General features: G+C 36.3%; 1 protein-coding gene across 2 annotated transcripts in view; it reads left to right on the top strand.

The window, feature by feature from the left end:
- Nucleotides 1-15,455, top strand: part of LOC129001785 (macro domain-containing protein RSc0334-like) — a 29,514-nt gene that overhangs the window by 2,047 nt on the left and 12,012 nt on the right. For both annotated transcript variants that reach the window (XM_054429228.1, XM_054429227.1), the window contains exons 2-4: nucleotides 2,927-3,023; nucleotides 4,907-5,065; nucleotides 8,369-8,497. In XM_054429228.1, coding sequence (XP_054285203.1) covers nucleotides 2,996-3,023; nucleotides 4,907-5,065; nucleotides 8,369-8,497 — 316 coding nt within the window. In that variant the 5' untranslated portion in view covers nucleotides 2,927-2,995. The remainder of the gene's footprint in view (nucleotides 1-2,926; nucleotides 3,024-4,906; nucleotides 5,066-8,368; nucleotides 8,498-15,455) is intronic.

Genomic DNA, 15,455 nt, shown 5'->3' with positions numbered 1-15,455 from the left:
AATCCACTAAAACACACAAATAAACGATCTACTGATTTCAATTGTAGAACTAATACACTGACAAAAATTTGTTTTGTATTGTTATAAAACAAATAACACTACTGATCGTACAGCAAGAACTGACAGGGACACATGGTTGTGGTTACTTAAATAATAGGCCTACTGTCAGATTTTATCTGTCTATCTTTGTAGCTAACAAAAATAAACAAGAGCAGTCAATTCTTGTGATAAGAACGTAACAAGCGCAGATGTGCAACACCACACCGAGGAGATCACGATAATAATAAAAATAAACGGTATCAGCATTCTGACACATACTTTCTCCCATAAGTTTGTCAACAACCTTTATCATGTGTAAGCGGTGAGAGTAAATATACGGAAATGGGATTTGTAAGATTTTCTTCAGAATTTAAAGGACTATAACATACTAAATTTTTATCAAAATCGTTCGAGCCAATATTGGGAAAATATGATTTTCCGTTATTTTATGGGGTTTTTATGGGGAAATAACATAATTTACAATAACTTTTGAACCGTAATTTTTACAGAGATGGGATTTGTACCATTTTGTTCAGAATATAAAGGACTATAACATACTAAATTTTTATCGAAATCGTTCAGGCCATTTTTGGGAAAATCTTTTTTTTCCGTCATTTTATGGGGTTTTATGGGAAAATACCCATTAAAAATAAAAATTTCTAAGAAATGAGAAAAACCATCAAAATTGTAAGGATCATAACATGTTAAATAAAAACGGATTTTTTTGTCTAAAATCCTATTTTTCGTTATTTTATGGGATTTTTATGGGAAAATAACATAATTTACCATAACTTTTGAACTGTAATTTTTACAGAAAGGGATTTGTACCATTTTGTTCAGAATTTAAAGGGCTACAACATACTAAATTTTTATAAAAATCGTTCGGGCCATTTTTGAGAAAATCCGATTTTTCCGGTTTTTATGGAAAAATCCCCATTAAAAATCAAAATTTCAAAAAAATGAAAAAAACGCCTGGAGATACCATGGATTAGAACCTACATACCAAATTTCATCGAAATCGGACCACAGGTGTAGTCTCTAGCTCTGTACACATCCAGACACACAGACACATACACACACACACACAGACATCACTTCGAAAACCACTTTTTTGGGTCCAGGGGGACCCAAAACGAATATATCCACTCAAAACTCAAACTCGAAAATTTTGACGAAAACAATACTTTCTCCATATAGGCTACTATGGTATAGGGGGAGAAAGTAATAAAAAGAGTCACCAACATTCTGTTGTGACTGTAACGGAATAAAGCACCATGAATGTTTTTTACATTATTTTTTTGTAAGCTACAGTTAGTTTTGCTTCAACATATTTTTTTGCTAAACATTTTCCAGATGCTCCGCATTGGATGCATTAAAAATTACTGTAATGTATGTTTAATGGCTGAATAAACAATTTGAATTTTGACCCAATGTATTTCAGATCTTGACTTTTGTCGGTAGGTTACTTAGGCCGGTGTGAGCAGTCAACGCCTTAAACATTGCCTACTATTGCCAGTTTCACGTTGATGTTTAATCTGTATATGTATTAATAGTCAGTGGTTTTTAAGTTTTTTTTAAAGTTTTAAAGTTTAAAGAAAGAAAGTTCTTGAAACCCGAGCCTAATGTGGATTTCCTTTTAAAATTAAGCCCTAAGAATACACATTTTGAGATATTAACTTAAATGGTCGATTGCATTTCCAAAACTTTGGTGGCTGAGAATACCACTCAGCTATGCGGGTAACAATGTGTACCTAACTTAATTGAAACTTAATTGGCAGGAAACATCCACATTTCGAGAAATCTTGCACAGAACATTGTTTAGCTCTTCAGATTGGTATGGTATAAAAAGTGTTTTAAGTTAAAGAGACATAAGTATTCCAGCATATTGAATATTGATGCTTTACTTGCCATTTGTAATGAATTGGGCTACTCAGTCCTTTTAAACCTAAACTTAATACAGGTTAGTGTTATTCTAAAATACCCCCGCCGCAGCAAACCTGCCGACTAAGCGAATTTCCATTTGTCTGAATTGATTTTCAGTTAAATATATTTTAATAACATTAGGTTTAACGAGTACCTAGGTTTGCTGCTACAAGGAAACTAATAAAGTGTGTTTTTTAGTAAAATATTGATAGCTTAGTACAAAATAAATAAATTTGCCAAGTTTGATCAAAATATATTCATAAACAAGCAAACTACAACATTTGACAATATTCTCCATAAGAATAACATGGGAATTTTAAATTTACAATTTCTTTAATTTTCTCCGTTACTAATAATCGAACAAAAATACTTTTATATACTAAATTATTTGTTTTTTTAAGCTCTTTAAAAAGGTCTAAAGAGAAATTGGGAAATTTTGTGTTTTGAGGGTAAAAAGTGAGAAAAACCAATTTTTACCCCATAAAACCCCCCGTAAAGCCCCGTTCCCATGGTCCGATCGTGCTGGTTCGCGAACTCATTCAAGTTTATCCCGCGTTACACCTTTAAACCAAATTTCATCAAAATCGGACAAAAATTACTCAAGTTATCGCGTTCACGGACGTATATATATATATATATATATATATATATAAGTCTATATATATATATATATACATATATAAAAATTTGAACGAATAGTGTTTTTGGCCTCTGGGGACATCAAAATGAAAAAGTAAATCGGTCCCGGGTCTAGGTCTTACCGTGCCACCTACGGTAATAGCTACTTCCCTATAGGGAAATTCGCTAAAATAAAATAATGGTCTAGAGCCTTTCCTTATGTGCAACATTATTACAGTAAATGGCCATTTATTACTTTAAGTATCTTTAATTCAGTAGTTGTTCAATGAAATTATTTTTTATAAAATTGCCAGTACTGATTACACGGTTCTGTTTCTTTTTTCAGGTACTAAATCTTCGTAATATTACTACGTTATCTGTTTTATCTCTATCTTCCACATCTTCTTTGTTCAAAATGGCTGACACTGTTCTAGAAAATCGCAGTAAGTACACTTATTTTGTATTAGGCTAAGTTTATTAATGTCGGGTAGAGATATAATTCTATTTAGCATTTGTTTATTCAATATTAAAACATCTTTATTCCTTTATATGTGCATACAATGAGTAGTGGACCAATACACTTCTGATATGAATATTAAAATAATAAGTACTACATAATGACATGGAGGGATAAAAAGTCAGTGTATAGTTTATACAAATTAACTAATATCATTGACGTTACTTATCTTTAGCCCTTGCACTTGTGATATTTGTTGAAGTGCAAAAAATATTAATTGTTTGATAACTTTCAGATTTGCTAGCTAGCTATCTTAAACTACCGGTATTACAAGTGCTTTTTTATATACAGGGTGATCAACTTAAGACCACCATTGGGATATCGGAAACAGTAAGAGTTAGAGAAAAATTTAAATGGGGAACATTCCTTTATTTGTTGTGGCAGTTAAAAATATGAATTTAGTTTTTCAAAATTCAGCTGCTATTTCCCAACATGGCGGCCAACCTTGAAATTTCTTATGGAACACCCTATATTTTATCATGTTTTCGGATAGAACATGCAATTTAAAAACGTTTTTATTCTTGACATTCTTTCTATAAACTCACTCGTTTAGCGGTTACAGCCTATGAAAAAATGTCTATAATATAAGTACCTCACCACAGCTCTGAAGTTTCTGTATATTACAGCTGTTTCGGCATCAAAATGCCATCCTCAGATACACATACATCCACCACCTGAATTGGCGTCGTTAAACTGTACCTGTCGCGTACTTGATTGCTACGAGCTGACTGTTCAGTCCGTACTCGTAGCAATCATGTACGCGTCAGGCCTGTCTCTTGTTTTACGTGTTTTTTGTTTTTATCGTGTTCGTGTGTGTGAGTACAGTTTAACGACGCCAATTCAGGACGATGTATGTGTATCTGAGGATGGCATTTTGATGCCGAAACAGCTGTAATATACAGAAACTTCAGAGCTGTGACGAGGTATTTATATTATATTATAGTCATCAATTCAGCTCAGGGGCTAAACCATGTCTATTGATATGAAAAAATTACTTTTTGGTGTACATTTTGCATAATCTCCTAAACAAGTAGGTTTATACTGAAAATGTGACAAGTAAATATGACTTAAAATTGCATCCACATTCCAAAAAGACCATAAAATACGTAAAAAATATTAATTCTATTAAATTTCAAAAATGGCAGCAATCTTGAAAATTGGAAAACTGTGTATTTTATGGTCTTTTTGGAATGTAGATGCAATTTTAAGACTTATTCATTTTTCACATTTTTGCTCTAAACTTACTCGTATGAATGCAAAACTTACATGACGCTAAATGTACACCGGAAGTAATTTTTTCATAGGCTGTAACTCCTAAACGAGTGAGTTTATAGAAAAAATGCCAAGAATAAAAAAGTGTTAAAATTGATAAAATAGGCTATAAGGTGTTCAGTTCCACAAGAAATTTCAAAGTTGGCCACCATATTGGAAATGGCGGCTGAATTTTGAAAAACTAAATTCATATTTTTTACTGCCACAAAAAATAGAGGAATGTCCCCCATTTAAAGTTTTCTCTAACTCTTACCGTTTCCGATATCCCAATGGTGGCCTCCTTGAGTTGATCACCCTGTAAGTTATATACAAAAATTTTAGTTGACCCAAAAGTTTGACAATTTTTATAGACTTGTGCTAAATAAGGTCACAGAAGAAGTAAAGAATACGCTCAGTTAGTGTAAAAGATCAAAAATATTTAACATTATCTGTAGGCATTCTCTTATGTAAAATTTCAAATGTTTTATTTTATGTGTCACGTGTCTTATATTATTTATGACTAATACTTTACCATAATATGTGTATTAAAACTTACAGATATGTGGATTCAAATGCCTTTAAATGAAAAACGGACACATTACAAATGTGGCGATAACTTTGTTACTCTGGACAAAGTACCAACTTGGACTTTACAATCGAAGAAATTAGGTTCATCTCTTGTTCAAAGGTGTGGAGGAAAGGATTACAACGACAGTGGTAAGTTTCTTTGCTGGTGTTTGTTAGTGTCTCTCGTCAACATTTTGGCTTGTTAAAAACTACTATGTAGGGGATACATTAAAACATTGATTTAAAAGTTGCCAAACATAGAAAAAAAGTGTGGCAACTTTTAAAAAACCCAACTTTTTTTTAAAAGCTCCCACCCCCTTGGAAAAAGGCTAGGCTGGTGCTAATCAGCAAGGGGAAAGGCGACCCGAATATGCCGCCGTCCTACAGACCCCTCTGTATGTTGGACACGGCCGGAAAACTGGTCCGCTCCGACTGACGTCTGCCGCGGAAGCTGCCGGAGATTTGTCTCCCCGTCAGTACGGCTTCAGAAAGGGACGGTCAACAATCGACGCGATATCCGAGGTACACAGAGCAGTCAAGCATGCCGAGGGCTTCAATAATTTCTCTCGCCGGATCGTGCTTTTTATGCTAGGAATGCTTTTAACTCGGCGGGATGGGTCGATATGATGAACGCGTTAGGGAACAGCTTCCACATACCAGCATATCTGTTGAGGCTGATTGAGGACTACCTGCTCTGTAGAACCCTTCATTACAAAACAAAAGATGGTTCGGGGATGATGGATGTTACTTCCGGTGCCGCGCAAGGTTCAATACTGGGCCCAGATTTGTGGAACGCTGCCTACGACAGCCTTCTGAGATCTGAGATGCAGAGGAGACTGTTTTAGTTGGGTACGCCGATGACGTTGCAGCCCTCGTTGCTGCACGCAACGTTGAGCTAGCCCAATTGAAACTGAACCAAGTCATGCGCGTTGTAAATGTCTGGATGGCTGATCATGGTCTAAAACTCGCTCAGAGCAAGACAGAGATCGTCATCCTTACAAAGTAACAGATTGAAACCATTGTTCCGCTACAAGTGGGGAACGTAGTTGTCCAAACCACGCAAACCGCCTAGTACCTCAGACAACAAGTTGAGCTGGAGGGACCAGATCTTCCGTACGGCGGACAAGGCTGCTAGGAGTGTCGCTGCTCTTAGTAAGCTTACAGGCAAGGCAAGGCAAGGCAAGGCTACATCGGAAAAGTCGCTGCAAGAATGGAAGAGCGCTCCCGCACTTTTCAGATGTGGCATGAAAGCTAGGAAAGGGAGACTCGAGGACGTTGGACTGCCAGACTCATTAGACAGGTCCAACCATGGGTGGAACGGCGGCACAGTGAGGTTGACTTTTATCTCACGCAGTTCTTGTCAGGTCACGGCTGTTTTCAGTCGTACCTGCACTTGATGACCAAAACGAATTCTAGGCTGTATTTACTGCCCATGCATTCCCAACGACGCGGAAAAAGCGGAACACTTTTTTCCGCTGTCCACGATGGGATATGCTCCGCCAGGAGGCCACTCAACATCTTGGGGTGCTGTTGATTGAATCGATTTGTGAGACCTTGCTGGAGGGTGAGGACAACTGGGACTGCTGGTCGCACTTTGTACGGAATGTCCTTCAAGTGAAAAAGAACGATCTAGATAGGATCACAGTCTAGATTTTGTAAGAAATTAATGGCTAGATAGACACGGTGTAAACCCTTCGGGCGTAGGCAAACTCGGCCTAAATCTGATGAAGTGCGACAAGTGTTTCCGAAGAGTAGAGGAGGTTTTTAGTGGGTAGTCTCTGGTCCTTAAACCCGTTGGAGTCCCACAATACAAGCTACAAGCAATAAAAAAATATATATTATGAACAAAAACGCCTAATTTTTAGAAAACAAGTGTTTAGGTGACACACATACACATAAGCCTCCACAGTAACAAGTAGCAAAGTGCCTGAACAGTTTTTTATTTTTATTATTCCTCTAGTTTCCAGCCCGGAATTGTTTCTACATTACTCCAGTCTAGATCTAGAGGGGGTCGTAGCATTATCTTATATATAAAAGAGGAAGTTTGTATATATTATATTTGAACGTTATGGACTCCGAAACCGCTCGACAGATTGTAATGAAACTTTCAGGCATTATTAAGCATTATTCAAGGATGGTTTGTGTGAAGTTTGGTGCAGATCTGTCAAAAGCGCTCCGCCCCAGTGGCTCTGGAGTTTCCCATGTTAACCTTATGAGTACTCATATTTAAATGGAATTAAAGAATCTTAACAGCTGTTTCAACTAAACAATTTGATTTTGTGATGATCAATAGCATTAAAAGGTTACAAAATGTATCAACAGGGTGCAGCAATATTAGTTTTCAAAATTTAAACTCGAGAACGAGTGCACTGAATTGAATGATTCATTTTTTGTTGTGTTCCTTAGTGAGAGGGGAAGTTTCTTTTGTAAGGAAATTTATAATCTATCCAACCGTTATTGAGTAATTCAATTTTAAAAATAATAAAAAATGGCCCACTTACATTAGCATTGGACAAAAATATTTTCATAAACCGTGGGATACAATAACATGTGTTAATTTCCAACTAAAATCTGAAGGCGAGTGAGCGTAGCGAACGAGCTCCAACCAAAAGGTGAGTGAGCGTAGCGAACGAACTTCAACCAGGACAAGATTAAGCGATGCAAACAAGCTCATCTTGAAAATGAACGAGCATTTAACATAAAACCAAAACCACATTAGGACAGAACGACATCTGTCGGGCCAGCTAGTCACTTATAAAATCCAATGGTGATTGGCGGCATTTGAACCTGGGACTAGAACTAACTCTCCCCAAACAGCCAGAACAGTAATTTAATTAGAAGATTAGTAATTTAGATTCCTTTTTTCTCAGTCCTTCAGTTCATCGCCAGTTTAGGAACATAAATGGAGTAAAGTGTTTGGACATAGGAAATGTGCAAAAGTGGTGTAGGGAGTTTTAAAGATCTGCACGACTCTTTTCACCGGTGTAGTCTGAGTACTGTCACTCATCAGTTTGGGGATTGCGGTGTGGCTGAGCTAGAGGGATTATACAAATAATAGGGGATGTCCCTACAAGACTATCAAGAACTGTGGTCAGCCCTATAAGTCTGAAACATGCGGGTCAGCAAGCACAGTTTTCTCAAATTCAATCACTAACTCAGGATATTGATGAATATCCGATGCTGAGCCCTTTGTGCAAATGTTAATAGTCTTCTGCAAACTCCCTAAGCTACTTATTCCTATTTTCTATGTTAAAACACTTTTCTGCATACACATCCCGTCAACTGGCAACAGTATTCTTGGCCCAGTTCTTGCATTTGGTCTAACTTGTTTAGCTGCGACAGGAGAGATGACCTTACATACAATCTTTGTAAAATGTCAAAATTAGAATCTGTAGAGTAATTACAAAATCTTGTTTGAAAAATGTTGTTGTTTAACGTGAGAACTGTTTGTAGGTTTCGGACCTTTCTCAGCCAACCCTTCACTAGCAGACAAAGTGTCAATGTGGGAGGGAGACATCACAAAGCTGGAGATAGACGCAATCGTCAATGCAGCAAATGAAAGCCTGCTCGGAGGAGGGGGAGGTGAGTCAAATAATTTGTTTTTTCGAATAACTTTTGAAAAGGTATTTTTTGCAGTGCAATTAACTGTCGTTTTAATGTAGGTATATTTTGAAAAGTGACTATCATGTTATGCGACATAACTAGATTACAATATTAGGCTAGTAATTAGCCTTTCATGACTGAGTTAAGCGATTAATCCTTAAAATTATGGGTGGGCCAATTGTCGATACTATGTGATATAGGATCCAATACCGATTTTAGAACCTGTGATTGTGGAAAAATCTTAATGTGTTGTGATAGCCGCCAAATTGGAAATTTTCAATTCAGGATATTATTCAGACAACTCCTGCACTTATTTTAGCATAAATCAGGTCAGGGCAGTCCTAGGGTTAATTGCTAAAAAAAGTGAACAAAGAAAAATAAACACAATGACGGATAGTTGTTTTGAAGCAGCTATTTAGTTAAAATAATATTCATTTGTACAAAGAACTTGTCACCTGTAGAAGGAATTTAAAAAAGTAAACACTCAAGAAAGCTAGTGACGTAATTTTGCTATGTTTATTATCCATACCGTTATCCGATCTAATATCTGTGATAATTACCCACCATCATTGAATCTATGTACATTCAAATTTCCCATGTTCATTTATTCAAACTATAAGATATTTAGTTGAAATAAAAGTGATATTTTGCCTACATCAGCACACCCAAACGTAACCACACATGAACACACGCCAAACAACGTTTTAGATGTTACAAAATGATAGGCCTAGTAAGTCTACTTGCAGTATCTTAGGTCAATGATTCCAGAACTCAATTTATCTGTGACCTGTTTGATATGACATCGAACAGCCATTCGAACATCGGATAGCCACTTTTTTTACCATGGAAATCTTCGTGCAAAACAGTTTTTAAAGAATTGAATATTATGACTATTCCAAATTTGATTATTTACAAAACATTGTTAGCGGTGCATTCAAATTTTGATGACTACATTAGCGAAAACTTTGACCACATATATAACACTAGATTTAAAAATAATTTCCAATATCCGAGACACCGACTGAAGCTTGTAGAAAAAACACCTAAATACATGGGAAAAAAACTTTTTAATAAACTACCCTCAACTCTAAAAAATGTAATTAATAATAAATCTTTTAAAAGCAGCCTTGCTGATTTTCTGATTAGCAAAACGTATTACAGTGTTAATGATTACCTCAATGAAACTAACCAATCAATATGACTCTATTTTGTATGACATAGAAACTAATTTTTTTTTCTGTCATCGTTTAACAAATTTTGCCAACTTGTTTACAAACATTTTTTATGCATAAGACATATTGTTGTACATTAGGGTAAGTTAGTAATAATTTTGACAATGTCATCTGTTTTTTAGCTGTGCTATGATTTAAAACGTTGATGTGACAATAAAGAATTATTTATTTATTTTATTTATTTATGATGTTGGAAATTTAGATTTTCATCCAGGGTCAGTCCCAGAAACTTAACTTTGTCAGTTGGGTGAACTGGTGTGTCATCTAACAGAAGACTGAAACCATTAGAGCATCTTTTTGTGATAGAAAAGTGCACAAGCTGTGTTTTTTCGGTGTTAACGGAAAGAAAATTGTTATCAAACCACTCAATTAAATTACTGGCTTCACAAAAGGTCGTAAGCTCTAAGCTCTTGATATCGCGATCTGAAATGGAGAGTGAGGTATCATCAGCAAATAGTGTGGGTGTGGCGGTCGAAGTGCATGATGGGAGGGTGTTGATAAAGAGGAGGAAAAGGGTAGGTCCTAAAACAGAGCCCTGGGGCACTCCTCTCAGAATGGTGGTCTTAACAGAGGAGTAGGGACGAATGAACCCAGTCTCGTCTACTGCCTGGATCTCTACGTACTGTGTTCTGCCACACAGGTAGGAAGCAATCCAACTTAAGGCTACTCCTCTTATTCCTACTTTACCCATTCTTTGCAGTAGTATGTTATGATTGACTGTATCAAAAGCCTTTCTCAGGTCAAAAAATATTCCTGCTGAATAGTTTCTTGAATCAAGCCCTCTTACAACTCTGTTTATTAGGTCAAACATAGCAGTCAGAGTGGACCTTCCTTTCAAAAAACCATGTTGTTTAGAGGTTATGATTTTATTATTTTCTAGAAACTTACAGAGCCTCAAGTTCATGGCTTTCTCGAAGACCTTAGAGAATACGGAAACAATTGATATTGGTCTATAGCTATTGCAAGCCTTGGGATTCCCTTTTTTAAATATGGGTCTAACAACCGACTCCTTCAGACGCTCAGGAAAAGTTCCACAGCTAAATGAGAAGTTAATGAGGTGACACAATGGATGGAGCAAATAATCTGAAACTTTTTTCAGCATCACAGGAGATATTTCATCGGAGCCTGAACTTTTTTTGTTCTTTAAACTTTTTACAATAGTGCGAACTTCTTCTACTGTTACCGGATACAGGAAAAGTGAATCTACACATTCTCTAATGTTATCAGTAATGTTTCCTTGGCTTATGGATGTTTTAACATTCGCTCCAACGTTAGAGAAAAAGTAAGAAAATTCATTACAGATGGTGTCAGGGTTTATGATTTTCTCACCGTTGTCACGCTCTAGAACTAATTTTTGTTTGAACTCGTTTTTTGAATGTTTTTTTGCTTTTATAATATCCCAAATAGCTTTTGTTTTGTTGTCAGAGGTCTCTATTTTCTGTAAGTTATTTTTTGACTTGATATCCTGGATCATTCGTCTGTATTGGCCCTTTAGTTCTCTATAATATGAGCTTAAGTAATGAGATGACTCTAAATATTTTACGTCACTGTAGAGATTAAGGAGTTGATTTTTCAGTTTGAGAACTTCATCTGTAAGATGTATCTTATTGACTCTGTTCTTTTGTACCTTTTTAATCTTTTTCGGTAATGCAACATCAAAAGCATAAATTATCTTGCCTACGAATCTCTCAAATTTTATGTTTAAGTCCGCAGCACCATAGACGTCATCCCAGTTTTCCTTTGAAATCAGATGTTCAAATAATTTTACGTTTGCATTAGAGTAAGTCCTTGAATATTTGTAATGAGCTGTAGGTAAAGGCTGGGTGGAATTGAAGTGAAACGTTGCCGACTGGGCGTAATGATCAGAAAGGCCTGTAATTATTGTTGATGAATCAATATTAATGTCATTTGTAAATATATGGTCTATTAAACTGCGCGAGTCTTTGACTTCGCGAGTATACCCTTTAACAATGTTGACTAATCCAAATGTAGCCATCACCGATACAAGCTTATGACTGGGAAAAGAGTCGCATGCAAGATCAATATTAAGGTCACCCATGATTATAGTAGTACCATGGTGCATGTGATACTTATTCAAGCATTCAGCTAGTAAGTCTAGAAATGTATCAAGTTGGCCCGATGGAGGTCTATACGCTGCCACAACAAACAGCTTGATGTTAAGATTAATAACCACAGATACAGCCGCCAGCTCACAAACACCCTCCTCAACAAACTCACTACAATCTAATGGTTCGCAATCAATGTCAGGGTGGCACCATATACCTGAACCTCCCCCTTTCATAGATGATCTACAGAATGATGTTTTGCAGCTATAGTTGTTCAGTTTTGAATGTACTATTTCACTGCCATTCAGAAAATGCTCAGTCAGACATAGAACGTCTGGAGACTCATCATCTATCAATATTTCAAGTTCGTCAGTCTTAGATAATAGGCCTCTTATGTTTTGGTGGAGGAACTTTATGTGCGAACGCTGATGCCTAATCCTCTGTCGAGAAAGAGTGCCCAAGGGACTCCTGGGGGTTTTCGGGCTTCTCCTAAAAAAGATTTGGCAGAAAAGGTACGGCTAGATGGGCCAGGACGGAAATGAAACTGCTGCTTAGGTTTAGATGGTAGGAGGGGTTCAATGGAGGATGGTTGGACAGAACTAAGAACTTCTTTGGAGCTGTCCGGGAGGCTTATGGAGACAGGGGTCCCTGAGGTTGACTGGATTTGTTGCGTAATGGATTGTTGGATGGACTCATGGGGAGCTGATGCCTGGTGATGATGTTGACTTGGGATCTGGCTTGATTTGGAGTCAATTTTCAGGGAATCAAGTAAAAGGTTGGCTAAAGCTAGTTTGCCCTTGTAGTTTAAGTGTAGTCCATGGCGTGTGTATAGTTGACGGGAAAAAGAATTGACGGGTATAAATATTACATTTTTGTAAGTGTGTGAGAGGGATAGTAGTTTTGTATTTATTGATGATATAGTGTTATTTAGGGAAGGGTTGTCATGTCTGTTTGGTATACCTACTAAAAGAATTTTTGGCTGTGACACCTCACTAAGAAAATTACTTAGAATTGAATCAAAGTTGTTACAGCATCCAGAGTTTACAATATTGTTAGTGCCACCAACAATAACAATGACACTTTCTTTCCCAAGGTTCTTATCTTTATTTACACTAGACAATACCTGTTCCATCTTAGCATTAGGCATTACTGTACCAGATACATTAAATTTACCATGTAAGTCATAAGATAGAATATTTGCGACATTTCTGGCGTGACTGTCACCGTATATTTTAACACATGGTGATAATGTTGAACTAGCTACAGAGGAAGCCACAGGAGTGGCTTTATGAGTGACTTTGGAGGAGGTGACAGTAAATTTGTTCCTTTTGTTTTTATTTTGTTTTTTCATACCTTTACTGGAATTATGACAGGATTTTTGGTAGGATTGTACGGGGATTGAGTCCTGGGGTAGAGGTTTTTCATGAGATGGTTCACAGAGGCTGGAGAATCTGTTGGACGTGGTAAGTCCAATGGGGGAGATGGTGGGAACATTCGCTTTATTAGTAACCCTGGTGCGTTTACTACCCTTAGACTTAACAACCGTCCAACTTTTGGAGTTTAATTTTTTTAGTTTTACAACTACATTTTCTGAATCACCTTTATTTACATTTGCTGCTTTGTAAGGTTCTGATTGATTAGTTGCTTTACCAGACTTTTTTGATCCGTCAACAGGAGAGACAAATTGTTTGAACCATTCCAAAAAGTCACATTCGCTATCATATACAGAACAAAAGTAGAACAATATTAGCTTAGTATTCAGTAAAACGTTTAGACCACACTCGAATCCATTGTTTTGCTGGTAGCTACCGACTTCATAGAACAACCAAGTTTTTCTGCAATACCATTTGCATGTTTGGCATTTATGTCCCCTAAGGAATCAAGATGGTAGGCTACCTTGCTCCTAATGTCGCAAAACAAGAGACTCCAATGAGAGCCTTCGTCTTGTTCATCAACGTTTACATCACTAGAACCTTTGCCATTACTTATGCTACAGAAGACATAGTTATATGCAGAGCATTCTAGACTCTTTAGCAAGTCGGTTACATCAGAAATACTACCTAACTTTAGTAATTCGGTTACAGAGGGATCAATGAGTAGGGTTTTGGATTTGATTGTGGTGGGATGGTCCTTGAAGGAGGAAAAATAGGACTGTATCATGGAGTCATCAAACCAGAGGGATGTGGACATACATTTAGGTGGAGGTTTGTTAAGTAATGACAAACTATTCATTTTAAAGTTATGAGGGCTTTTTAAAACTTTATTTTTAGCCCATTTTAACATTGTGCATTTACAAACTAAGACCATAATCTCAAAATAGTGCTAGATAAAGATAAGTATACACTACCAGTAATTGTCGACCTATTTTCACTCGGTTATGACTGATGTATTTTTTTGGCCGCCATCTTGGATCCACCATTTTGAAATGTGATAAATTATTTTAAATATGAAGAGGGTGTTGTGACCTATCATTTTGAACTACTTTTTTAAGCTAAACTCAATGCCGCAATCTATTTTTTGTTATAAAGTTTTATTTATGAAATATTGAAATTTTGTTGTTAAAAATGTCAATATTTCAAAATAAAAAAATGAAAATGAAAAACAGATCATGGAATTAAGTTCAGCTTAAAAAAGTAGTTCGAAATGATGGGTCACAACACCCCCTTCATATTTAAAATAATTTATCACATTTCAAAATGGTGGATCCAAGATGGCGGCCGAAAAAAATACATCAGTCATAACCAAGTGAAAATAGGTCGACAATTACTGGTAGTGTATACTTATCTTTATCTAGCACTATTTTGAGATTACGGTCTTTGTTTGTACATGCTACCAGCCGCCTGTGGATCCCGGGGCGGGTACTATGGAAGGTAGTGGCTGTGAATGCATGTTTGTGGTGAGTGTAGTTTCTTTGTGAGTTTGTGAGGTATGAGTGGTCTGTGTGAATGTGTTAGGGCTTTGTGTGTGGAATGCATGTGCCAAGTCTCGGTTAATTCTAATTATGTGTATTTCTAATGGGATAATTTCCTACATTTTTAACGTGCAAACTGAACGTGTGATATATGCGTGCATTAACTTTTCATACACTGTATCGTTTTGTATATATTTATCTTGTAAACTAGTTTTTTCTTATTTATCTTTTTCTTGTATACTAATTCTGTGTACAATATGTATATATATAGATTTTCCTTTTTGAATGTAGCCTAAATTATTGTTTTTTGTGCGGATGATTGACTCAATCCCCAACCACAGGCATATAGCCCATTTGGGGATTCATATTTCATAAATCGTTTATGTACCATTCAATCTGATGTTCTGTATTGAAATAATAAAGAATTCATTCATTCAAAAAAAAAAAAAAAAAAAAAAAAAGCACAATGTTAAAATGGGCTAAAAATAAAGTTTTAAAAAGCCCTCATAATTTTATAATGAATAAAGATTTTTAAAAACGGTTTGCGGCATTGTAATCAGGGTAAAAATGTAGTTCGGAATAATGGGTCACAACCCCACCTTTACATTTGAAAAAAAAATGTTGCATCCAAGATGGCGGCCGGAAATGACCACCTTGTCAAAATGAAGTACTTACTACCCAACAATGTTTGGAAGTGGTCTGGGATTGATATTTGAAAAAATGTAGAA

This window comes from Macrosteles quadrilineatus, unplaced genomic scaffold (genome assembly GCF_028750875.1).
Source record: "Macrosteles quadrilineatus isolate MER2022 unplaced genomic scaffold, UCM_ALF_1.0 Scaffold_8__2_contigs__length_117827958, whole genome shotgun sequence".
Classification (NCBI taxonomy): domain Eukaryota; kingdom Metazoa; phylum Arthropoda; class Insecta; order Hemiptera; family Cicadellidae; genus Macrosteles; species Macrosteles quadrilineatus.
This window is presented reverse-complemented; position numbering and strand designations above follow the sequence as displayed.